This window comes from Schistocerca serialis, chromosome 2 (assembly GCF_023864345.2).
Source record: "Schistocerca serialis cubense isolate TAMUIC-IGC-003099 chromosome 2, iqSchSeri2.2, whole genome shotgun sequence".
NCBI lineage: Eukaryota > Metazoa > Arthropoda > Insecta > Orthoptera > Acrididae > Schistocerca > Schistocerca serialis.
The window spans coordinates 210920705-210948435 of record NC_064639.1 but is presented as its reverse complement, the minus strand read 5'-3'; the positions used below and the strand labels follow the sequence as shown (position 1 = coordinate 210948435).

The 27731-nt window shown below is 39.0% G+C and overlaps 1 protein-coding gene across 1 annotated transcript in view; it reads left to right on the top strand.

The window, feature by feature from the left end:
• The window catches only part of LOC126456948 (transmembrane protein 181), a 228532-nt gene that overhangs the window by 127595 nt on the left and 73206 nt on the right, over positions 1-27731 (top strand). Inside the window, exon 5 of the mRNA XM_050092884.1 lies at positions 12998-13100. Within this exon, the coding sequence (XP_049948841.1) occupies positions 12998-13100 (103 nt within the window). The remainder of the gene's footprint in view (positions 1-12997; positions 13101-27731) is intronic.

The following is a 27731-nucleotide window of genomic DNA, read 5'->3' as shown; positions in this document are numbered from 1 at the left end:
CCGAGGAAAGAGTAACAAATTGTTAAGTTTGTCAAACCCATTTAAATGATATTGATATGTGAGGAGCTATGTGTGTGTTATCTTTGACTGTTTCTACATCTTTGTTGCTACAAGCTGTTCTCTTCAGTTCTATTTCGTCCATATTCATTGTATGTGTGCTAACATGTAGTAAAGTGTACCAATGTAAAATGTTATAATAAATCACCGAATGTGTACATGTATATCTTGTTCTCAATATCCACGGAACCTCAACAGGTTATGGGCCCAGGTACACAGATAACCCAATCATTAAAAGTATCAGGAATCACTGATTAAAACCCACGTGTCATGATTCAAAGTCCAGTTCGTGCTGCTGTTCACAAAGGGGAATTGTTCGAGTCGACAAATATGCTGACAAATTATCTGATTAATGTGCCGAAGCTGAAAGGACGTGAGAACTATGGAGATTCAGTGTTCGCTATCGAAAATGTGCTTATTCTTGAAGGATTAGTGAAATGTGTCTCAGAAGTAGTTTCACTGGAAGATTCAAAGCCCAAAGTGAAGATAAATCTTATGATTGATTCATCTTTATATGTGCACATAAGAGAAGTAAAAACAACAGTGGACTTGTGGAAGAAACTGAAATCAATGTTTGATGACTCTGGTTTTGCGAGAAGAATAAATATATTGAGAACACTGATATCAAAACGTCTAGAAAAACGTGATTCAATGACAAGTTATGTGAACCAGATAGCAGAAATGGTTAGAAATTACATGGAACAGGTTTTGCTATTAATGATGAATGGATTGGTTCATTACTACTAGCAGGATTGCCAGAAAAATATTCTCCCATGATAATGGCAATTGGGCATTCAGGAATACCAATTGCAACGGACGCAATCAAAAGTAAGCTTCTTGACATGGAAGAAGACATCACCACAACTGGTAGTGCTTTTAGGTCCAAAAGTTGGCAAAGTAAACCAAAGTTTTCTCACCGAAATGGAAATACAGTGGAAAATCAAAACAGGAAGGACGTTGTTTGCTATAAATGCAAGAAACCAAGACATTTTGTAAGTAAGTGCCCTAACAGTGACAATGAAATACGACAAAGTAAAACTTCACATGTTTTCAGTGCAGTGTCTATAAGTGGCTCTTTTGACAGAAGTGCCTGGTATGTTGATTCAGGTGCTAGTGTGCATCTCACAGCAAATGAAGAATGGCTGAAAAACAAAATAAATGATGTTAAGATGCAAAAAATGATGGCTGCAAACCAGACAGAAATCCCAGTCTTGTGCTCTGGAGAAGCTGATTTAACAACAGTACCCAGAAAGAACTCGTTTGATATTACTGTAAAAAATGTAGTGTATGCTCCTGAACTAACTACAAATTTGCTGTCTGTGAGCAGGTTGATTGAGCAAGAAATGACATTACTGTAAAAAATGTTGTGTATGCTCAAGAACTTACTACAAATTTGCTGTCCGTGAGCAGGTTGATAGAGCAAGGAAATTTTGTTGAATTTAATAGTGATCAGTGCAATATTTATAACAAGCATAAAGAATTAGTTGCAACTGCAGATCTGATTAATGGTGTGTTCAAGCTAAACATTGACAGAAGAAGTCATTTTTTGGAATGATAACAGCATCTGATTGGCATAGGAGATTAGGTCACCTTAATGCAAAGGATCTTATTAAAATGAAAAATGGTGCTGTAGAAGGAATGGTATGTGAAGACATTAATATTAATAATCAAAACTGTGTAGTATGCAATTAAGGCAAACAAACAAGACAACATTTTCCACCTGGAGGCACTAGATCCTCTAAACCACTTGAAGTTGTACATGCAGACCTGTGTGGACCAGTGGGAGTTATGTCATTAGGTGGTGCAAAGTGTTTTCTCGTTTTGGAAGATGATTACACCCGAATGGGATTTGTGTATTTTCTGTAGATAAAGAATGAAACTTGTGAAGAATTTCAGAAAATGGTGGAGAATTAGCAAGAAAGAAAAATCAAAACTGTAAGAACAGATAATGGAAAAGAATTCTGTTGTGTGAATTTTGACAGTTTGTTGAAAAAACATGTTATTATACATCAATTATCCAACAGCTATACACCAGAACAAAACAGTTTGGCAGAATGGCTGAATAGAACTGTTGTAGAAAAGTAAAAATTGATGGTAAACTTGATAAAAGATTTTGGGCTGAAGCTGTTAATAGCGCAGTATATTTTCGAAATAGGTCAGTGAGTTCAAGTTTAGGGAATAAAACACCATATGAATGATGGACTGGCAAGAAACCCAACATTAGTCATCTCAGATCAATTGGAAGCAAGGTCATTCTGCATGTTCACAAAGTCAAGAGAACAAAATTGGTTAAAAGGCAAAGGGAATGATCTTAGTGGGCTGTAGCAATACTACAAAAGGTTATAGACTCTATGACCCTGAGACAAATGATGTAGTGATGAGCCATGATGTGACTATAGTGGAAAATATTAATGATGCGGGAACTGAAATAAAGAACCATGAAGAAATCACCACTTCAGTGGAGGATGACGAAGAAAATGATAAGTCTGATGTTGTATTAAGAGAGGACTTACATGATGTCTCAAAAGAAGCAGTTACATCAGAGAAAGAAACTGATGTTAAAAAATGTGTTACACAAGAAGATGAAGTAAAAAACATCACAAAGGCAGCTCAAACCAAATAGAAGATTTGATGATTATGAGATTTATTTTTCTGCCGGAACTTCAGACCAACTCGAGGACCCAACAACTGTGCAGGAGGCCTTTAGCAGACCTGATGCAGAAGAATGGAAACATGCTATGGGTGACAACATACAAGCTTTTGAAGATAACAATGCATGGAAAGTGGTAAATCTTCCATAAAGTGCAAGTGATGTGCAGTGTTAGTGGGTGTTCAAGAAAAAAGTCAACAGTGAAGGTGAAGTGCAGCTTTGTGCTAGACTAGTGGCAAGAGGATTCACTCGGAAATCTGCAGTTGATTATGATGAGACCTTTTCTCCTGTGGTAAGCATTCATCACTTAGACTTCTAATGGCTTTATACGTTGAACTAGATTTGAACGGTACACGTCTTGATGGTAAGGCTGCTTTTTTAAATGGTATTCTCAAAGAAGATATTTTCCTACAACATCCCGAAGGATTAAATCTCTGTAATGGTAAAAGAAAAGTTTTGAAGATCAAAAGGGTTATGTATGGTTTAAAGCAATCATCCGGAGTGTGGAGTCAAAGAGTAAATGATGTCTTAAGCTGCCTAGGTTACAAGAGATCTGGTTTAGAACCTTGTTTGTTTACAAAACATAAAGATAAAGGCTTAGTTACTATGATAGCTTTATATGTTGATGACTTTTATATTTTTTCAAATGACTCAAGTGAGACTGAATTTTTGAAAAGTACGTTACGTTCAGAGTTTGAAGTAAAGGATTTAGGAATGGCTAAAAATTCTGTCTTTTGCAGAATGAGGTGCGATGTTGTAGTGTAGTACGTCCTTGTGACACTTTGCCCCATATAGGAATAATCTGTTAGTGTCAAACCATACCAGTCCCAAGAAACACTCAGCATCACCTTGGCCTATGAAATATGTTAAAAAATGACGAAATTCCTGTCATTTTTTTAACTTATATTATACTGGCTGACTTCCCAAGTCATCCATTTCAATTATGGATTTACGAATTTTGCCCTATGATGGTTGGGTCTTCACTTCTTTCAAGCGATGATAAAACCACATGTTTCCATTACTTGCTTTGCTGTTTTGTCTCAGGGTCACCCCATCAATCATCCATTGTGATAAGATGGTTGAAGAAGTCATCAGAATAAGCTTGACACAGCTCAACATATCGGCTGCCGCCTCAGTTCAACGTGCTTTTTGAGACAGTATGAGCTGTCACAGAGTGCACTGGGTGGCAACCTTTGTCATATTGAAAATGTCATGCAATATGTTGTAACTGATCCATGACTGGTTTTTCACTTTATTCACTATTGACTCGAAAATGTTACACAGGTCTTCAAGAAAGAGGCTTCCAATTCTCAAGCAATTCCTGGTTCTTCACAGAGAGATGGTCTTCTGCTTTGTTCTACGTCATTCAGGCTCATTTGACCACACAGGAAGTGTCGTGCCACCTAACTACTGTGACGCAGTGTATGTAGTTGCAGTGCTGTTCCCCTCCAAATTCAGAAAATAAATTACCACACAATAGTCCACTTTTTCAGTGGGCTTCAGGTTCTCTCTTCCTCCCCCCTTTCTCCCTCCCCCCTCCCTCTCACACTCCCAATTCTATCAGTGTTGCTACACTACTGTGGCAGAGGGATTTCAATGTGTACCAGGAATACAGATGTTCTTATAAACAAATAAAAAAATTACAACACCTTTTTTTGAGTTGATAATTAAAACTTTATAATGATCAAATCTCAAATCTGAATAAAGCAGTATATACGCAAAACATTATTCTCCAAGTGAGGACCATTTTCACGAAAGTCAACATCTACAAAACACAAACTTTTCAGGAAACACATTGTACCGAACTGCTTAAAAAATATACATTGCTGATGTCCTACAAAATAATATTTCAAAAATAAACTCCTGATACATAATACAACTGTGGAAAAACATTTCTATCTTTCAGTTGCAAATAAAAAATATATGTAAAAAATCATGAATTTTTTCCAAAACTGACCCTCTACAGATTAATTATTTTATAGCTGTAATGTTTTAGTTTATTTTAACCTGCTGAGCACATAATAATTTAATAAATTGGTTCATTAAGGTACTGTGCTTTATTATTTTCATTGTCACTTTCATTGTAACACTCTGTCGCCGTCCCAAAGAACTCAAAGGCTTCTTGTGGTAATTTATCAAAAAATATCTTCAGTTTCTTTTCGCATCAGCTTTTTTGACACTCACTTGATTTCTAGGTGTTATTATAGCTGACTGATGAATGTTCTTTAAACTACCTGTATTAGTTTTTTTCACTTCATGCATTATCAGAGAGGAAAAGTATGTGTTCTGACTTTACAGATGGCACTATCTTTTTGTGTGCTTAAGACATTTTGAGTGGTGGCTTCTCTCTTATTAATCTATTAGCAGAGATCTTGAAACAGTGCACCTGCCAGGCCATGCTCAGAACCATATGGGTGCCATGGTTGTTCAGAACCTCATGATAGCGTGATGCTAAGGTTGTGGATTTCAAGTTTTCTCAATTCCTTTTTAATGGTACCAAATACCCGATTGGTGGTATGAAACTTTGACCCCTGATTGGGAAGTTGTGAGCTAATTTGTCTAAAACCAATGACAAATGTCTACCACAAGCAGTAGATGTTCACATTTGGGAAAACTTGTTTTTGTAGATGTTAAGTTCAGAAAAATTTCGAAGTCATGTGAGCAAGATTAAACAGACAAATAGTTTTCATAAAATCTGTGTACTGCAGTGCATTTGTCTCATTTAGAAGTACATGAATACATATATAACTCATTTTTGCAAATTTTGTAGTTGAATTTTGTGAAAATGATCCTCAATTTCAGATATATAACCATTTTCAAATGGACAAGTCCTTGAATATATGGCACACGGCATCCAGACAATAAACAGGGCGTCTAATTGGGCAATGTATCCATACACACAACACAATAATTCATTATCAGTGGCTGATACTCGTATCCGAGTTTGGCTTAACAGACAAATTCTGGTATGAAACATATGGCCACATAGATGACACATAATAGAGAGTGGAGGGCATGGTTGGGCCTGGCGAAATTTGAATCTCCGACTTTCTCGTTTGTCAGCTTATGCCTTTTCTGCCCAAATCATAAAACAGTGGCTGAATTAGTTGTGCACTAGTGAGTGTGAGCTCCTGTTGTGGCACACCAGTTACTCAGGTTAATGTTTAGATTCTTTATATTCTTGAATTGATCCTTTCGGCACCTCAGAGGAACACCTCTGGCCCTTCCATCTGTGCTGAAGTCACTGTATAAAATTTGCTGAGGAACACTCTTGTCCATCATTTGCCTACATAATAATTAAAAGTCCAAGAACAGTATAAAATGCATAATGGATATCAGACAACATTATAATACACGTAAAATTATAAAATAATATTAAATAGTAAACATGTATGAATGAGTCCTGTGAAACTGAGCGCAGTTCATATTCTCACTTGTGCTTGTTTATACTAAAGGTGATGGCCCACTGGTTAGCCAACTGGACTTGCATTCAGGAGGATGACAATTCTAATCCCCTTCGACCATCCCAGTTTAGGTTTTTGATTATTTCTTTAAATTACTTAAGATAAATACTGGGATGGTTCTTTTAGAAAGAGCTCATCCAGTTTTCTTCACTATCCTTTACCAATTCTAGATTTTGCTCTGTATCTGATGGCTTCATTGTTGACAAGATGGTAAACCCTAATCTTGTTCTAATGAGTGATAATATTTACTGTGATTTTATACACAGTAATCATGCTTCCATGTTTACTGATGATGTGATAACTATGGTGTTATGATTTGATGGGCTCATAATGTACACTGTGTTGTCTGACGATTATTATTTTATTCTTTGAGATGCACATCATATTGTTCTTCACACTAGTAATGATTGTCATGTGCGTATGTATAGGTATATCGTGTTCTGTGTATGGTCTTATAAAGATTGAATGCAAGTCAGATGTCAGTTGTGTAGCGCTGTGCACACACTGTGGACCTGGTGATGGCAGTCAATGACTGGGCTGCCCCTGGTACCTGGGAGCCGCCTCAGGTAGTTGCGGGTGCACCATTTGAATGTTGGCCAAGATGCCCCTGGTGGCTGCCTCAGCTAGTTGCGAGCTGTATGTCTGTGCACACTATGACTATTGTAGTGGTCCGACTTAACATCCACAGTGAGCAGTAGATATAGTAACCAGCCGATTATTCCACTCCTCCTTCCTTGTGGGGGTAAAAACCAGACATCGCTGTCCACAGTTCTGCGATTGAAGAGATGCCAATAGCATCCATTGTGGTGCTGGGGCAGCTGCCATAGCTGTGGGAAGTTCATGATCTGCCCGTACCAGTGGATACAGACAAAGTGAGTGGGACAAGGGCCACTCACAGACATTTGGGTGACTGGTCGACAGGACCAGCAACGGGGGTGGGAGCCATCTGGAAGTTGGAATCGATGCGAGGGGAGTGCCGCCACAGGCAGTGGCGTCGGCAGACTGGAAAGGAGAAGCTGTGGTGATGGAGACTAGATTTCTGTCCTCACTGACGGCAGAACCTGCTCAGCGCGGTGGAAGGCGCTGACATTGGCCACAGGAAGCAAACCTGCCATCACTGCTGATGTAGCCCCAATTGCTGAGGTAGGCAGGCATGGCCAGGCCAGCTCCATCCCTGGAGTGGTCAGGGCAAATGAAGAACAAGATGTCAGGCCCATGGCCTGAGGAGGGCCCTACACCCATCCAGGGAGTGCAGCTGTTTCTGGAGGCATGCCACAAGTCAAACATTGGTGCAAACCATGAAGATGCAATGAGTATGCTGGCTGTAGATGACAGCCAGAATCCATTAAGGGTGCGGTTCAAAAGCCCTGACCCAGATTGGTGTGCCGGGCATGAACATCAACAAAACTGATGCCACTAGAAGATGCCTTCTGAGCAGCAGGAGGTTGAACACTGTGTGCGGTTGATAGCGATGCAGGAGCTCGGCAGGACTCTTAGCCACAATTGTTCTCATTCTGTAAGAGCTTACCAAAAAATGATAGCCTCCTTGGCTGGAAAATTGTGTATATACTTGCATATCTATGTCTTAAATGATTGGACAAGGAGTTCCGCCTTGCTGTTTGACTGCAGGTGGAAGTGAGGCGCCATTGTGTATACAAAAGTTTTCAAAAGATTCACGACAAACTTAGAACCCTTCTCCAAAACCAGGGTACAAGGCAAGCCGTCTATGGAGAATTTCTTCAACAGGGCCTTGACAGTTGTGTCTGCTGTCACCAACGGACAACAAGCGACATAAGAAAAATGATAAAAAGCATCAGTTGCCATCAGCCAGAAAGTGTGTAAAAAAGGAGCAGTGAAATCAGTGTGGACTCTTTCCCAAGGCTGTGTAGGGGTCAGCCATGGCAAATAAGCAGCACCTGCTCATCTAAGCGCTTGCAACAGGCTGCAACAAGGTGTTCCACTCCCTGAACGATGCCTGGCTGAAACACATGATATCATGCCAACAGTTTTGTGCGAGAGATCTCCCAGTGACCCTGATGTAATGAGCAGAGGACACCCCACCACTGGAACCACAATGCGTGGAGTAAACCCTTCTGTCTACCGGAGCATAATGCCATCCAAGAGGGAGAGGCAATGGTGCAACACAAAAATTCTGGAGAGGGGCCAGTGGCCAGCCTGGCAGGTCGGACCTCCCATATTGTGTCAAGCCAGAGCAATAGATCCGCCACTACAACAGAGCCAATACAGTCATTGGTGATGGGGAAGCCATCCACTGTGTACCTCATCTCCGTATCCTGTTGAGAACAAAGCTGTTCCTCATGGATGAACAAAGGGGACAAGAACAGAGCCCAGTGCTGAGGATGATAAGTGGCTTTGTCCAGTGAGGAGACCGACATGCCAAATAAGGAAACTGGGGGCCTTTACTCCACACAGGAACACAATTTTTTAAGGCATAAATAACAGCAAGAGGTTTTTGCCACCCGAGAATAATGTTGCTGAGCCACCTTGAGAGTTTTTGATGCAAAAATAATAGGCTGTTCAGAGCCATGTGAATGGCGATGGGTCAGGTCTGTAGCCAGTACCAGATACTCACTGGGTCGAAATGTTGCAAGAAATGGCATGGAGTGAAGACTAACCTTAAGCTGCACAAAAGCACACCTACAGCCTGCAGACTAAAGAAAAGATCCCCTTTCCCAAAGCAACAAATGCAAGGGATGGGTGATAGTAGCTGCTCTGCAAATAAACTCGTACATCGCTTTGCCGAGGAATGCTTGAAGTTCTCATAGATTAGATGGGCAGGGCAAAGTTGTAAAGGTGGTGATATGTTGCTCTATGGGAAATTTCATGACCCAAATAACCAATGGAAGGTTGGAAGAAGTGAGGCATAGTGTGGTTATGTTTCAGGCCTGCATTATGTAAAACAGTAAGCAAAGAACAGAGGTTACATGGGTGATCCTCTGTGGTAGCACCTTTCATGACGATATCATCAAGGTTGTTAATGCAATGGAGGACAACTGTGGTAACCTATTCTAAAAAATCATTGAAAGATGACAGGTGCACTAATCACTCCAAACATCAATTGTTGATACTGATAAAGGCCGAAAGGCATATTAATCACAAGCAGTTGTTTTCGTGCTTTGCCCAATGGAATCTGAAGATCTGGATGTAGGCTCCAACCAGATCAATTTTCAAAAAGAATTGACCTCCAGCCAACTTTGTGAGCAACTCCTCCGGGCATGGAGGAGGTGGCTGTCTATGACTGCCTGCTCATTAACATTGACCTAAAAGCTACTGGCACTGGTCATGGCCAAAAAAAGCAAGGATGGGCAGAAGACCTGATGTTTGCCATGAAACTGTGCACAACCCAAGCCTGGGGCAAAAAGATCTGATAACTCAGAACACAAGGAATACAGTTCGGAAGGCACTTGGTCTGACACTAGATGCACTACATCCTCAATAAAAAATCCAACAGTAGCAAAGGCAACTAACCCAAACAAATTTTTGAATGAAATGGAGCAATGGTTTATAAATTGTCTTGCCATGAATTGGCTGAGAATAGGAGTTTGAATTTGCTATTTGTTACAGCTTATCAACAAACAGTAGACATGTGCCAGTGGTGAGAACCAAATCTGGCATATGTCTATGAGTTGAGTAGCAGCATGATGCACCCCCCCCCCCCTCCCCATATCTGCTTGTTTGATTAATGGCTTATCCATCACTCACACTTCAATGAAAAGTTTGATCTGGGCTGCAGACAACAGTGAACACGACGATGAAAGGGGGTGGAGGGGGGGGGGGGTCAACATACCGCTGCTATGTGACCTTTTTTTTACATTTATGGCCAGAGGCTTACTGCTTACGGCAGGCTGCCCACTCATGCTGTATAAAACAAGAAGGACGCGAAGGAATGGCATTTGCTGTTCCTTTTGCTGACGACATGTTCGTCTGCTTTGGCCCAGTTCATTTGCCTCCTCTTCCCCCAGCGCACTATGCTCCATGTGCTGGAGCTGCATGCTGTCAACAACGGCACCATCATTCCAAGCCTCTGATTGGCAGCACATGGCACGGGAGACCTCGAACAACTGTGCAATATTCAAAACCTCTTTTAGTGAAGGTTCCTCAAACTGAAGGCCATAATGATGCACTTCATTACTAGGGGCTAACGAATGATTGCATCTCTGACTGTGATGTCAGCATAAGACTCCTGAAACTTAGTCTTGAAGAACTGACATGTGTGACTGAGGTAATGAAGCTTAGTCGTCCAAACTTGATATTACTGCTGTGGCTGTTCGAGACATTCGTAGAATTCAACATGCGCGGTGACCTTATGCTGCTTGTAGTGTTAGGAGAACAGCAAACAACACATATTGTCGAAAGAAAGTGATGCTGGTTCTTGCAGAGAAGCTAACTGGCACAGTAAGTGATAAGAACAGACCCTTACAGACCTCTGTGATCCCACCCGGAATGTCACAAAAGCTGCTTTTTGTACGTGCCCCAGTATTCTATGGAGTGGTGGTGGATGAACACCCCTTGGCTGACATTGGGTTGTCGTAGCCAACAAATGCTCCAACTTGGCTGTAAGTGCCTGTTATTGTTGCAGAAGTGACGAGAGTAAAGCCTCTATGGAGAGCCAAATGGCGAGAAAATCACAGAATCTAAAACTGCAAAAACTCTACCCTGCTCTAACTAGGAACACAAGGAAACATATGGCCATAAAAGAGATACAGTTTATTGGATCATTGATTGACATCAACGAGAATACAATGAACTAGTTCACACATCTTTTAACAACTGAGGACCTGGAGGCCTATGCTTGCCATTATAAAGACGTTATCCACATCATGTGTCATTGGTGTAGTGCTGCGTGTGCACGGTGAACCAATCGGTGGCTGGGCTGCGCCTGGCAGCCGCCTTGGATAGTTGTGAGCAAGCTATTTGAAAGGTGGCACGCTCTGTACTTTCTCTGGTGGATAACGTATGGCATGTATTCACAGACTTGTCAATTATAAAATGGCTGTATAGCTGAAATTGGTTAATTGTGGTTTAAATAAACACTGTTCCATGCAAATACACAGTATTTGTAGAAATAAGGTCATCTTTCAAGAAAACAGGACTTCAGAAACAAGTCTCAAGACAAATTACCAAGCAGTTGTTTGGATAAGCATGGAGATGACAGACTGTGCTATTGGTGGGGCTAAGTAAAGGGTGTGGAAGAACCAATTATCATGAGTTGCTGTGAGCAACAGTTTCATGCAGTAGGTGATTCTGTTAATCCCTGATCATGACTTTGCACTACCTTATTTCCTAATCATATGCATATAATTGCCAAACAGTGGCTTGATATCAGTGGTTGAGTAAGGTGGCAGATGTACAGGGAAGGTTGTATGTCAGACTTGTTTTCAGAAGTTTGAACACAGCATGTAAGTTTGTAAATGTGATAACCATAAAGAGAAATGCAGGTCTTTGGGTGGCAAAATGTCACTATCATGATAATGAACCAACTTCTAGATACTATTCTGTGTGACAGATGGTTGTAAGTAATTTAGAGACTTTTAGCCAATAGTTTTGAATTCTTGTAATTGTTGTCCCACAAATGAAAATGCAGCAGTAATGACAAATATTTCCTATTGATGTGAGGAATCCTACAGATGTGAGATAGTTGATGGATGTAGCTTCTAAAACGCATGTGGAGAAATCATTTTATGTCGTTTTTGTGGGGAAAAAGGAAGGAATGGCCATTATGGAAATCACTTTTAAAAAAGAAAAATAAATAATGCTGCATCACGTAACTTCTCAGTGTATAAACAGTTGCCAAAAAATTATTTTCATGAAGTGAACAATAACTGCTTCTCCTAACACTTAGTATCTGAGCACTATGCTGTGTGTATGTTTTGAAGCAGTAAACAAAATGTATTGAAATTGATTACTGGAAATTACCTTGAAGTTTTGTCAACTTTATTTCAACTGTCCCTCCCCCTTCTTGTTGCTCCAACCTGCCAACTACTTTTCTTAGTCAAATGTGTCAAGTCGTAAGCACTAGCTGTGACTGGTGTGTGCAGAGTGTAGCATCAGGCTTTTGTGTTCATGGTGTCAGCGAGAGAGATAAGAAGTTGTGTAATCCCAGTGACAGCACAAGTCTTCTCTTCAGTAGCATCAAGTGGACACACAATCTTAATATTCTCATCCAATTAACAACTTACAATCATCATGCTTATATGAAGAGGACATATTTTCCTGACATCGTCAGTGTGGGGGCGATTTGCAATGTGTGAAATTCTTCTTTAGTTATCACTCATTGTGAAGACAGTTTGAAAGAAAAATGAAGATTACTGTTTAATGTTCCACTGATGACAAAACCATTAAGAACAAAGGACAAGCTCATAGTGGAAAGGGTGGGGAAGGAAACTGGCTTTTGTTCATTTTGGAAGGACCACATGGCATTTGCACTAAGCAGTTTAAGAAAACTACAGACAACCTAACGTTGATTGCCACTCAGGGATTTGAACTCCACTTTTCCAAAATACATCCAGTGTCATAACCACTGCATCACATCATATGGTGACAGGGTAGAAATTTATTCCAGAACAGTGGTGCATGGTTTTGATGATTGAGAAGTTTACACTACCACCTTTCATTTCCTTGTCTGCCAAATATTATGGTAATATTTTATGTGTCACCATGATTTACACTAGTGTGTATTAGTGACCTTGTCTAGTGACAGAGGCAAGTCGTCAACATAAAGTTTTCTGTACATAATGATGTCTTACCACCTTTTAATATCTTGATAATTGTACTGCTCTTTCTTTTATTGTCTTTCTATTTCCAGATGAGACTTTTGACAAGACATTCCATGTCAGTGTTTCTATTGAAGGTTTAACTGCAGACCATAAACCTGTCACCATACTACACAGTGACAGGGCCCACAACAGGTAACCAAAAAGTTGATATGTACCGTTACATGGTCAAATTTCTTTAGTATTTGAAATGTGAAAGAAATATACTGAGATAGAGAATAGTTTAGTTTTGCATTAACCTTCTTTTCAGCTTCCTGTACTTCTCTCTGCCATCTGGTATCTCTGGTGTAAATAGATTACAACTGTTAATAAATCTGAGGAAATTAGTAATTCCATGGGTGATAAAAGTGTATCTAGTGAACTGTACAAATCATATACCAGTGTGATAGTCTTCCCTCCATCTTGAGCTTTTCACTTGAATTATCACACAATATTAATTTTTCCCCTTTCAATTTGAGACTTATGATCTGTATTGAGATTCAAGTTTTTTCACCACCTTTGGTGTCTATAGATGTCATTAAGTATATGTTTTCAAGTAAATTGTTTGTAGTTGTGTATTATTCTCCATGCAGTGAGTTATGAATAAAGTTGTTCTGTAACTATGTGTTGTGTCTGTACTGTCAACCCATGTCTCAGCAGATGGCATGTTGACAATCAGAATCATTTTCAACATTTAGATCTTGTTGATCTGATAATATTTTTCGAGCCCATTAGCCATTTTTTCTTCTGTCTCGGTAGAGGCTCTTGCTATCACCTGTGTTTTGGTTCCACTTCAAACTTTGGAAGATTTGTATTATCTGCCTTAATTTGTTGCTCTCAGTGATGGTGTTTTCCTTCTATAAAACTTTTCCTTTTATAAAACTTTCACATGAATAACACTACATGCAGGCAGTTGTCAAAGGCAGTAATGGGGCAGCACAAGGGAGGACATCTGACTACCCCAGAAATAAACTACACGAGATTCGTTCATACCTGTACCGATCCTGTACCAGGAAAAAGGCATAAGAAAAAAGAAAGAAGAATAATGGTCTGTTCCAGGGCAGCAAATTGTCAGAGATATTTCTTACGTTTCTGAAATAATTTTGATTGTTATCTTTGGGTTACAAATTTCAGATCTGGGTCAGACAATCATGGGCTACTCTGAATGCATGAAAATAGAACAGCAGCCACTTCTTTCTATTTAAATGTGTTATCAGTTCTATTTTCTTGTACAATTACTAATTTGTCCATCACTCTACCTATTGAAATTACCCACTATTCTCGTTTTTAAGTCTTTTGTTTTGATAACTGTGCCCTGCTATGTTATCTTAACTATAAAACAGAGTGTTAGGTGACAGGATCAGTTTAATTTTGAGATGCTACTATTTATTTTCTTCCTGTGCTACCAAATTATGTGAAATATTTTGTGTCAACAGCCTTTTCACCCATGTACCATACATGAATGAATAGGAAATGGGGAAATAAATATCATTTAATAAGTACCCCGTACCATGCACTGTATGGCATCATGCTGAGTACAGATGTAGTCTTCATAGTGGTCCTCCATTTGTGTCCATCATTGAAGTCAGCCATGTTGTTCAAATGGTTCAAATGGCTCTGAGCACTATGGGACTTAACTGCTGAGGTCATCAGTCCCCTAGAACTTAGAACTGCTTAAACCTAACTAACCTAAGCACATCACACACATCCATGCCCGAGGCAGGATTTGAACCTGCGACCGTAGTGGTCACGCGGTTCCAGACTGTAGCGCCTAGAACCGCTCGGCCACTCCGGCCGGCAGCCATGTTGTCTTAAAGGAAGTTTGTAGTCCTGGTGTTCTGACAGCTTGCTTTAGATAGTTGAACTTCCAAATTATGTGGTAACCTGGATAATTTTTTTCTGTTTCTTTGCTTTATTTTCCTCAATACTTGAACTACTTTTTTCCAAAACATAGTTGAAAATGAGTAATGAAGAATGTCAGTCACCTTGCCTGACACCATTTTTGACCTTGAATGCTTTGGAGACATCATTCATAAATGTCTTCAACACTCTTTATCGGGGTCTTGGACACATCATTGACATCAGACTCATCCAGAATATTAACTGGTTCTGCTTTCAGTTATGTCACAGTACATATTTTATGGAAATCTAAAATTTTCATATGTGTAGTTCATCTATGAAAGTCATGTTTTGCTTTACGCTAGGAAAAATTATTCTCGCAGAATATTTTCTGGTCTAATAGGGACTGTTGATACCACAGATCATAGATGTTTCTTTGAATAATTTTAATGCCACAATATTAATGGTAGTCACATCTCTTTGCATTCTGTTGATTTACCTCCTTAACAGAAAGGATGATGTTTAGATTTAAAATATTTCACTATAAAAGTAAAATTAAACACAGAATAGAAAAATATCAACTATGGCATTATAACAAAAATTGAAATTTCTGGATGCAATAATATATAAAATTAAGGAAAGGAAGTCACTCACCTGTAGGTGATGTAAGTGTGGGGCATAGAAACATGCAACAGGAAAGATCATTTGCACTAGCTTTCTAGCATTTGCTGCTTCTCTATTATAATTACTAGTGCACACAACCACACAAACACCCAGAGTTTGGGTTTTGGTGTATGTGTGGTTGTACGTGGGAATGTGTGTACCAGTCTTTTCTGTTGCATGTTTCTATGCACTACACAGTGGGCTCCTGTGGGTGAGTGGCTGCCTTTCCTCACTTTTACATATAAGTATGGCATTACACAGTTTTGGGCTTCAGCCCTCCCAATTTTTGCTTTCATAAATTTTTAACCAAAGGTGATTGAAGCATTTTTCAAAAACTATGTTAACTGGCATTAAAGTCTAATGATCATAAACACATGTTTACTCAGTCATCAGCCTCGCCACCATTTCTAACAACTACGCTGTTGTGAGTCGCCGCAGTTACTAACAACTAGGCTGTTGTGAATCCTATAATCCATTCATCATAAGAATAAACCTGATGTAAACAAACACACACACGATGATTGGTCAGAAGCCGTAACACACGTACACTGGCGCTGTTACGCTTTTGGAAGTGGGTCCTACTTATGTATTAGATATCATATTACTAAGTTATGTTAAATGGAACTTTAAGAAATTCAAATGTATTAATAGCCATCAACGTTCCTCATAATCATGCTTCAGCTATGTAGTATTTATTTAAAAAATCCTGTATAGTCACAGCCTCTGCAGCAACGTTAATGCACAGTGTGAAAATGGCTAAGGCTGCTTTCTGTTCCGTAGTGAAACACGCATGTGGAACACAGTTAAAAAGTGCTGAGAAATAGGCTGGTCTTGATGTTTTCATAAATTTAGGGAGATATTCGGCTTTGAAGCATTTCCAGTGTTGTATATAATGCAGTCGATCAATAAAGTGTGTGTACAGAGTTCACTTTGCAGGATCATAATGACTTTATCACTTTCTTCCTGACTTTCACTGCTAGCTTCAGACAAGCTGTCACTTAAAATAAAGAAAATCAATTAGTGTGTTAGTTCAGATCTCTCCAGTATCCCTTTTTTTTCCTCATTCTATTTGAAATGTCTGCATCTTGTAATTATAAAACTAATCACCATTTTTTATGAATAATGCATGTCTTCTTATTTCTAATTACATACTGGACACAAAATTCCTGTTTCCATTTCAAATACAAATTCTTAATTATTGATGTTTTATGAAAGACTGCTCAATATTTAATTAACTATATGGTGAAATCCTTCAATAGTCTCTTGCATTACACACAGCTTATGCTGAAAAATTACAGTGTGGTTAAGTCAGGAATTTTCATCATTCTTGTTTTTAATTACGATAGTATGTTAGCTAAAAACAATAACATGTTGCGGTTTTTGTCTAGTCGTCTAAGGAGCATATTGTGGCAGATTTGCAGTGTAGTATTTCATTTTGCGTAAAAATTAAATGACATTTGAAGCTGTATTGTTCCTCTGATCATCTCTTTTTACATGTGAACTGCAACTGGTCACATCACTGCAGGCCTAGCTGTAGCAGCTAAACGGCCAGTGCTGTCCAAGTTAAGCACCGGTAAAGCTGTTGTCCCGTATTATCGCTAAGTCATTGTGCACGTAATGCATAGCACAAAATGTACCCTTATTATCATTCTTGACGGTACTTGAGACAGCTTGGCTGCAGTCCCACGTGAGGCAGAAATCCAATGAGGTTCCAGCAAATGTGGAAGAGTACACATGGACATGTTTACATCAGGTTTATTCTTATGATGAACGGATTATAATACGAACAGCAAACAATGGTCTGGGTAAAGACAATCATTCATGATATAGAAGATCTGTAAAACAATAGACATCCATTTAAGCAAGAAATTGCTCATAGTAACACAACTTTAGAAGTCATGTTCTTCTTGAAAGATCATCGGTGCAGCACATAGATACGTCCTGCATTGTCCCAACTTCGTGATCGCACTGGAATGATTATTTGTCTTGGACAGAGTTAGTCAACTGAATGCTTAAAAGGTGAAAGATAAAGAAGGTCTAGAGAGAGAGAAAGAGAACTCGAGCACTTGCAGGCAAGAGTAGTCGCATATTATGCCAAGGTAATTGAAGGAGAAAGGGCAGCAGCATAGAAGCAGTTCTCTGTCTTTATTAAGCCAATCAGCCATCAGTAATATGTCCACTTCAGTAGCTGTCATTCCTTTTACACCAAAAAAGCTCTCCTTTATATTCTTGCAAATGGCGCATCTGCAGTGATGGACATTATTATGTCGAAAGCCTCACCAAGACCTTCAGGGACAACATCTAGCCACCAAACTTAGTCCACAGAACAGATTGTTGTTGCTATACCCTCCCATACACCCACACCTAATTCGCAATAACAGGATAATTGAGATTTAGACCTGAAAGCAGGTGAATTCTGCAGTACCCACCTGCACAGTATGCTGTGAGAACAGCAGCCATGTAATTCAATACTGAATCCTTCACACATTTCCGGTCAACATGCAGTACAGAGTTCACTTTGCAGGATCATAATGACTTTATCACTTTCTTCCTGACTTTCACTGCTAGCTTCAGACAAGCTGTCACTTAAAATAAAGAAAATCAATACAGTGAGATGAATCACATTACCGAAAAGATCGTAACAGCTACATTAGTGACCACAGTTCTCATTCACAGCTGCATTTGGTAACTGGGCCCTATGATAATATGGTGATATTACAAAAGTGAAATGAACACATGGTGCAACCAAGCTTGTTCTCTGGCTGTAAACAACTAACCAATCATTTTGTTAGCCCAACCTGGGTATAATACTCATTGTATCCTCACTAGCAATGCTGATAAGTATTTGGCTCCTATTCTGCCCAAATGTCAATGCAGTTCTTAATTAATGCATCATCACCCATACATGACCCTTGTATTTGAATGTTGTTAGGTCCTTCCTCCCCCACTCACCCCAGCCCATCTGTCCAACTGTCTTGAGCTGTGGGGCGATGATTGCCCCTCTTTTTTGTTGTTATATCCTTTAGTTTATAATCCTCATGATGTCTTCGTTAGTTCTTGTCATCCACGTACATCTGTCCTTATTCCCATCCCATATGCCTCCATCTCCCACTCCCTCCCACACACACACACACACACACACACACACACACACACACACACACACTATTCTGCTTTGTACTTCTCTGGATCCATTGCTTCACTTATGTTGATAAACATAAACTTAAATCCATGTCACCACAATGTTTTCATAGTGGTTTCCTCATCATGCCCCTCTTCCCTTTTCAGAACCCACACACCACTGCAGAGTAGAAATTCATTCTAGAAACAATCCCATGGGCTGTGGGTAAACCATTTCTCTGCAGTATTCTTTCTTCCAGGAGTTCCAGTCTCGCAAGGTATGTAGGAGAACTTTTGTGAAGTCTAGAAAGTGGGACAGAGATACTGACAGAAGTAAAACTGTGAGAACACAGATGTTTAGCCAGAGAATCACTTCCCCACGAAAGACAAAAGTCCCAGGTTCAAGTCCCAGTTTGACACACAGTTTCAATCTGTCAGAAAGTTTCAGATCAGTGAAAATTCCGCTATAGAAAGAAAATTCATTCTGGTTGAGCACTATTGTTTAACTACTTCATTATCTACTTAACACTTCGTCTACATGGTAACTGTGTTCACTCATTTAATTTTTTTATTCAGCCCAAAATTTTTCATTAAAATACACACAGCCAGTACAATAGCTGAAAAGTCTTATATATTTTGTGACATTTTTTGTAAAATCATGAGGTTAACTGTGTTTGGTCACAATTAGTACAAGAAGCGATGTAAGTGTTTCTCAGCATAATAAAAGTAACAAATTTTAGCAACCTATTGGAACTTCAACAACCTTTTTTTGACTTTATATAAGAAAACAAACAGTAAATCATAATTTGGTTTTGATTATCATAACCATCATTTGACCAAAATTAATTTACCCAGATCACATGAGGAACCAGCGATCAAAACCAGTGTAGCAGCTCCATTCGATAGTACTCAGTGGCAGTCATGTAGTCTGGGTAAATTAATTTTGGTTAGATGATGGTTATGACAACCAATACCAGTTTTCAGCAGTAGAAAGAAAAGTAATTGTGGTTTAGACTGTTACTTTTTATTCTTATAAAAATATATAAAAATAGGCAATATAGTTGCTACAATACGGGTGGCCAATAGACATTTACCTATATCAATGACCTGTCTTTGTTGACGGAATCCAAACTGAAGAAAAATAATAATAATCCATGAAGAAGATAGGTTTTGTAAAAATTCCAGCATGGTGGATAACAGAGAAACAATTTTTCTCTCAACAAAATTACACAATATGATGATTTCAGGAATGCACGCAGATATTCTCTTATAACAGAAGTGTGCCCAGAAGGCATACTTTCCCATAACTATGGTAGAATTTTGTACAAATTTCATAATTTGAAAACTTGTCTAGTTGGCAGTAGTATTGTTTTCTCATTGGTGGTCGGTTGTGATACATTGAAAAGTAAAAGCAGAGACTAGTATTTGTTTCCCTCCCTTAACTTTATGTAACGTAAAAAATGAAACGTTAATTTTTCCATATTCTTTCTCGTGTTGAAAAAATATCCCCATATACCGAATTAAAATGTACACTCATTTCACTCGAATTTTCTTCTCAAAAGGAGACCAAAGTAATGGAGTAAAATAGAATCAACAAACTGAATAATATTTAACAAATAAATATAGCTTGGAACACAGGAGAGAGGTAGCGACAGAATTCAAGATGTGAAGGTGTTTTCTGAGCTGTGCCTGGGTAGCTTAGTCACTAAGCCACTGCCACTGCCACTAGCTGGGAAACTGCAGTCAATCTGCAAAGGAGACCTTTACCAAATGGGGCTGACAAGGATGATGGACATATACAATGAAAGCCAGCACTTTCCAGTGTATGGAGTAAATTGTCATTTACTATCATTTCATGTATCAATTGATTGACTGGCAGTAGAAAGGGTTACATCATGGTAGTTAACAGTCAGTGTATCTTTCAGGATCTATTTTCCACTACCAATGAATTCCATAATACGAGGTCTGTTTAAAAAATTCCAGAACATTTGTAATTTCATGCCAGTGGTGCACTGGAAAGAAATGCAGTTGGCATCCCTGCAAATGCGTGTGTTTAATGTGTAACTGCCAAAAGTTTCATTGTTGTATGTCTGTTATTTTTCAGTGCTGTATTGAATAGAACATTGTTTCACACAGTCTGTGAATTTTGAAATGGTAGAGTTAGAGTAACAATGCATCTGCATTAAATTATGCGTGAAACTCATTAAATCCTTTCCAAATGATCCATGAACCCATACTCAGTGTTATAAATAGTTCGCATTATTTAAAAATGGCCGACGGAAGTTAAAGATGACCCTTGTCCAGGAAGCCCATTGACGTCTACTGATGACACTCATGTCAGGAACTGTGCATGCCAATCAAAGACCAACTGTTCAAGAAATTGCAGAAGAATGTAACATCTCATGAAATCCTGACATCATCTTGGAGTGCACCATGCGGCTGTCAAGTTTTGTCTCACAGCTCATGAGTCAAGACCACAAAGACCTTCACACTCGCAATCTGTGAAGAGCTTTTGGACTGTGCAAATGAGAATGAGATGTTCTTTTAGAGAATTATAACTGATGATGAGATGTGGGTCTATGATAATGTTGTTGAGACCAAGGTTCAATGTTCACAGTAGGTTCAGAAAGGTTTTCCAAGACCAAAAAAAGGTTGTCAGAGCAGGTCAAACGTCAAAGCCATGTTGATAGTTTTCTTTGACTTTGAAGGAATTGTTCATCATCAATTCAAGCCACAGGGACAAACTGTTAATCACTGGTGCTATAGACACGTGTTGTGACGCCTGCAAAAAAAAAAATATGTGAGAAGAAAACGGCCTGAAATGTGGTGAGACAGTTCATAGCTCTTGCATTGTGATGATGCACCCACACATTTATCTCCATTGGTGCTTGACTATTGCACAAAAAACAAAATCACTGTGCTGCCTCATCCTCCATACTCTCCAGACCTGGCTCTGGAGACTTATTTTATTTCTGAAGTTGAAAATCCCGTTGAAAGATTTGCAACAATAGATGAGATGAAAGAAAATTAATGGCATACTAAGACTGCTTCCGGATGTGGAAACAGTGTTGGGAGCAGTGTATCTATTGTAGAGGAGAATATTTCGAAGAAGACCATGCACAATAAATAAAAGGTAAGCATAAAAAAATTTTGTGGACAAAGTTCCAGAATTTTTTGAACAGACCTCTTATGTAATGTATTCTTGACTGTTTTCTTTAATTTTGAGACCTCCATAACTAAACCAATTAAAGGGAATACGAGAGATTGAAAGGGTAGAAAAGGAAAATGATAAGTGACATGTATTGCATTAAAGCAGGTCTGTCAAACTTAAAAGCATTCTGCATACATCTACACGGAGCAGAAATTGTTAAGTATGTAATAATATCTAATTGCATCCTGAGGTAAAGATTAATGTTAATAGACATCATGTTCTGTGTCTCATAAAAACTGCCGTTCCCTTTTTTTCATGTTTATCCCTAGGACTGAAATGCACTCTGAAGAACAGAGAGGACCAGGGAAAAGAAAGTGAAAAGCAGGTGGGGTCTGTGCTTCATTATTGTTTGACAGGCCTGCTTTACAATACATTTGCATCACTCTACAGTAGTAACAAGATTGTAAGTTTGGTAAGTCTCGCACATTTTTTATATTTTCAGCTTCTTATTCACAACATTTCATGGAACAATATATTTGAAGATAATTTTCTGATAATTTTAGTACATAAAAATACTACAGTTCATAAATCAAAAGCTGGAAACAATTATTGGAATGGAAAAGTATGCTGCTTAAAAAGTGAATTAAGGAACATAGCATTTGCAGTGATTTTCTGAATCCATTCATATGGGCACCATAAATTTTGAGTACCAGAATTACTTTGAATTAGTTATTATTATCCATTTCATAATTATTGACCCCTATTTTGGAACTCATAATCTGATTACATCGCATGATGAACATCACTGTGTTGTACCTTGCTGGATTTGTGGAAATATCTACTTTTATCTGGTGTATGAATATTACTTTTTTGTTGAAAAGTGGGTGACTTGCATGGTATTATTTAAGATAAAGCTTGTTTTTCTGAGCAATTTTTTGTTTGGCGTCAATTTTGAGAAGTCATAGAAGCCAGACTGTAGTTAGGAGAAAAAATTTTCCATTCATAGTTTCATGATACAACCTTTTTCTATTTCCAGGCAGACTGTCATTATTTTCTGTTTAATCGTTTCATTGCTGTAATGACAGATGTAAGACACAGTGACTAAGCTTACCACTGCAGCTACTGTGCCAGAGAGAACATGAGTGTAAAGCTGAATCTTTTGTTGGTTGCATCACATGTCATTACTAATGAATACTCTCCATGTTTCTCAATTAAGAATTTGAAAAGCAGTTGCATTACTAACTGCAGTCTTTGCAAGGCTGTGGTGAAGCATAGGTGTCATTCCAACATTCTGCCACTGTAGTAATGTGTGACAAGTGCCTATTCACCAGTGAAGAATGGCAATTTCGTACTCACATTCCAATATAGCATTGCCATATTCGGTTGTTATTGCGAGTGAACACTTAATATACAAGCGGGTCTCAATAAATGAGCATTGAAATGTATTGTACATTTTCAAAATAAATGAAAAATCGATTAACTTGAATAAATTTTGCAGGAAAGAATGATAAGTAAAATAAAACATACCTGAATCACTTTTTTTGATGACTGAGGTGTCACTGCTACTGTTGCAGTCATCTACTTCGATCACAGTGGTTCTGTTGCTATGTCAAGACTGTGGTTTTATAGTGCGTGTCTGTTTTCAAGTTTGTGCACATGACTCATTGAATTCATTCAGACACCTTGGGGATCAGTTTCCAGAGCTAAATGGCATGATTATAAATTACCGTTCATCTTAAAATACTTCTTCACTTTTGCTACCTTGTTCTACACAAGGGCCCATATAAGTTCTATGGTGTTGAATTTGCAATGTGCCACAGGCAACCACAGAACTTTAATTTGGTTATGCACTGAGTGCAATACATTTTTCAGAATATATTCTTGTGATCTCAAGTGCAGTCCCACATGCTACTTGGGCACCTACCTGATTTCGTAAATTCCTTATATGATGTAGTAGCATCAGATGGTATTATTGCATTCCATCCATTAAACAATAGAATCCTTCTTTCATTTCATAAATGGATTTTGTAATATTAGATTTATCATCATTTATGGATCTTGATCTGTAGCAATTGCATATCTGTTTGGAAATCGATAATGTAGTTGGATGCAGGTGCACTACATGCCGATGTCAGCAGCTGCCAGCCTGAGGCAAAGCACCCATTAGTAACGAGTGGTACTGACATCAGCGAAGCCGCCAAAGGCTGACGCCATCACGTGCTGCTATCAATGTGAAGATGGCACAGCTCCTGGCTTCCTACCAGCCTCGGGGTTGCAATGTACCACACCAGGAATGACAGTGTTTATGCCTTGGTATCCAGAAAGCCTGAATTCAAAGGGATATGTCCACACTGGGTAGTGATCAGCAATGATCGGGCCCCGTAGGAACCGGTGTACAGTAAAAAGAGACCAGGCAGCCCCTAGCCCAAGCTCAAACATGCGACCTACCAGGAAGGTAATCAATAGAAGAAGATAATCACCTGGCATGTGACCTAGCAATGGGAAGGCACCAAGTTGTCTGGATATGTTCTCCAGCTCAGGCAGATGCCTAATGCTAGTAGAGATGAAGTATTGGAAGGTGAGTGGATGTTTCATCTTTCACTGCAGTAATACTTGTCTTGAAGTTAACAGCTTATGATGGCAGTGGCATTCAGCATCACGCAAAACTTCCTACACTGTCATGTACAGAAAACATCGGCAAGCATAAGAGAGTGAAGGTTTGATTTGGGGTGGTGGTGGTGGAGGGGGTGATGTTTATGAGAGCCTACTGCCAGTACTGATTGCACGCTTTTACTTGGCCCCTGAGTGGAGGATGCTGGGAGCAGAAGCTTTCAATCAGCTCATAACACATAGGCTGCTGAGGCAAGTCACACATCCTACTCCTAAAGCAGCCAACTCGTAGAGTATAAAAGAAATGAACATGTAAGGAGTTAATGTGTCGAAGAAGTGACACGAAATTTGATGTCTAATCACTAGGGGGACCCTCTCTCATTATGTACATGATATTAACAGTCACTATGCCCAACAGCGCTCACAGATCAGCACTATATTCACAGTGGTTGCTTATTGTTATAGCGCACAATACCGTTATGTAGGTAATGTTGGCAATGAGCGTAAACATTACAGAGCGGCACAAAGTGAGGCAACATCCATAGATCACAGAGCGGCCAGGATAAAGTGTGCAGCTGTTACTTCCCCAACAGCTGCACCCTACTCCAGAAGGGACAACAGGCTTTCACAGCATAGTGTTGCCATTGTGTGATGATGACTTCATTTGTTCTGGATTTTTTGTTTAGTCACCTCCTGCAGGAGCCTAATGGAGCTGTAATATTGCCCAGCTTTACTCTTCAGAAGCACTGGCTAGTTTGTTATGCTACATCATCTTCCTTAATAAATTTGCTAAGTGCTCTTTCATTCTGAATATGCCTTTTAGTGAAACAGTATCTGGACTTCAGGCTGACGCTTGCTTCCCTCTGTATGATGTCGTTTTGCTGACCGTTGCTGTAACAGTTCATCACACCCATCAGAGTCTTGGTGCTCTAGTTCCTTGCAGAATTGCTTTGGAGACTTCCATTAATTACATTATTTCAAAATAGTGATGGAGGCATCTGGCAAAATCTCACCAAATCTCATTTTTCTGGGGTGTGGGGCAATGAAAACCTCATTTCAACCTTTTTAATTCAGAGAATATGCATTATTGTAACAGATAACCTTTTTCTTTTATATAATTAATCTTAAGCAAAGTGGCCACCAATCTTTGTAGTCTCCCTGAATTGAACCAAACATTTTATATGCGTGCATGCCCAGGATTCCCCAATTTGAAACAAGCACTGCACAAGTGTTAGATTTCATTTGGGGAGCTGTCTGCTGCACCAGTCAAAATCACTGCATTCAGTGAGTCAGTTGTGGTGTTCTGCAATGCATATAAAGCCGATGTTATTGTGTTCACATGAATTTGCCTTAAAATTCTTACAATGCTTGTGTTAAGTGGTGTGCTGACAAGTCGAAACACTCATGCAAGCAAGAAGTTAAATGTTTATGGAAGGAAGCTAAACTGAAGTTGAACAACAAGAATTCTCTTAAAGAGCATGTTAATCAAGAGACTGAAAAGCTACGTAATCATATGATTCAAAGGAAGGTACAAATAAAGTCATTCATCTGCAAAGTAAGTAAAGGTTCAGTGACATTTATGTACATAACATACAAAGAAAAGTTGGTTTTAGCGATCCTGAAAAACTGTTAAGAGTATTGCTGTGGAGCCTTTTCATCTACCTGTCTCTGTTCTGCCCATCCAAATAGTACTTGGGGTTGGCATTTTTGAAATGTATTAAAAATACTGTTTAATATGCTTCATAAATAAAATGTGGATCTGTCAAACTGTTTTAATCTATATTTAAAACAAATTTAAAAAATTCATTGTTACATATTTTTACCCAATTATGGGGTCAGCCTCATGTGGAGAAGGGGGAGTGATAAAGACGACATCACACCAGAGAAAACCTCTCACCTAATTAATGGATCTTCCCTCAGTTGAGGAAAATACTTGAATCCTGCTCCACTCAGCATTGTGTTTCTCCTTCTGTAATTTGCACACCATAGACTTAATGAACTTATGCTTGTCCATGTTTGCTTGCACATTATGTCACCTTCTCTGTTGGCTTTCACATCTTTCTCATTCTTACAGTCAGTAATAGTAACGGTGTTAACAGCAAGTTCTTGTAGCTTTCAATGAAGTCATTTTCTACCATTATTTTCACAGATTACACTGTGAGGTAACAAGGCACACTACTTTGAATTGGAACATGATTGTACCTAGTCATGTAACCAAGTTAGTTTCTGCTATATCGCCATTAACCAGTTTGTTTTTCAGAGTAATATAATGGGTACTAACAGATATTGGTGTGCCAAGAGAGATATTGGACCATAGGATGTCATTGAAATTAACTATGATGTACTCAACCCTGTTTTTTGCCACTGGGGGTCACACTTATACATGTGCACACCTTGCCGAAGAGTACTTATACAGTTGTCAGTGGCTGCTTTGTAACCTGCACCAATATAATTTCCTTTGAATGGCAAACATTGGAATAGATTTCCAACACATCCTTGGGTACTGCAGTTCTCCTAGCCTCAGTTTCTGGTAGCTTTTATCCTACAACTAGCCTCTGTCTTCACCCCTATTCCTAACACATTTCTTGCTCTTTCCTCTCAGTAATAGGTTTCTCTCACTGGGTTTCAAGGCTGTCTGGATCTCGGATCTGTACACTAAGCTGTTCGTATAAGGCTAAGAAAGAAAAATTTATTACTGCACTGTGGTTCAGAATAAAAACTGTGAAATGTAACTTTCAGTTGCTGCTAGGGTGCAAATCTGTTAGGGACAGCAACTAATAAATAAAATAAAAAATAAATAAATACTCCACTCTGACCCATAACCCTCTTAGTATGGTGTGTAATGGACATGGAAAATGTGGTTAACCTGTTCACAAAGATGAAACTGAAGTGAAGGATGACAATCTGCAGTCATGAGGTAGATGGTAGGCATATCTGTGGAGTTTCAAATGTTGACCAAATGTTCAGAATGTTGTCTGGCTCACAAGAGTGAAATGTTATCATATAATAAAAGACAAAAAAAGAGTTAGTGGCAGCAAAATTGTTCCCCTAAATCATCTATGGTTTGGGAAGGCATCACAAGGATTTCTGGTAATGGTGCAACATGTTCTGTTAATACTGTCATGAGGAATGGGATTCTCCAGACCAGCAAAGGAAATATCACCCAGAGTATTTTACTCGAATTATCCTCACCTCCAGGCAGTATCCAACTTCCCACCACCAGCACTCAGCCTCTTCGAGAAACAGTTGTTTCCTATATTTACTGTTTATCAATATGGGATCAGTATTTGACATTTTCTGTGCCGCATGACATGGCGTTGCCTTTGTGACAGCAAGTGAAAAATAGACCCTATCTTCCCAGCATGTCAGCAGGTGATAAATGCACAGCAGCATGTCTTAGCACC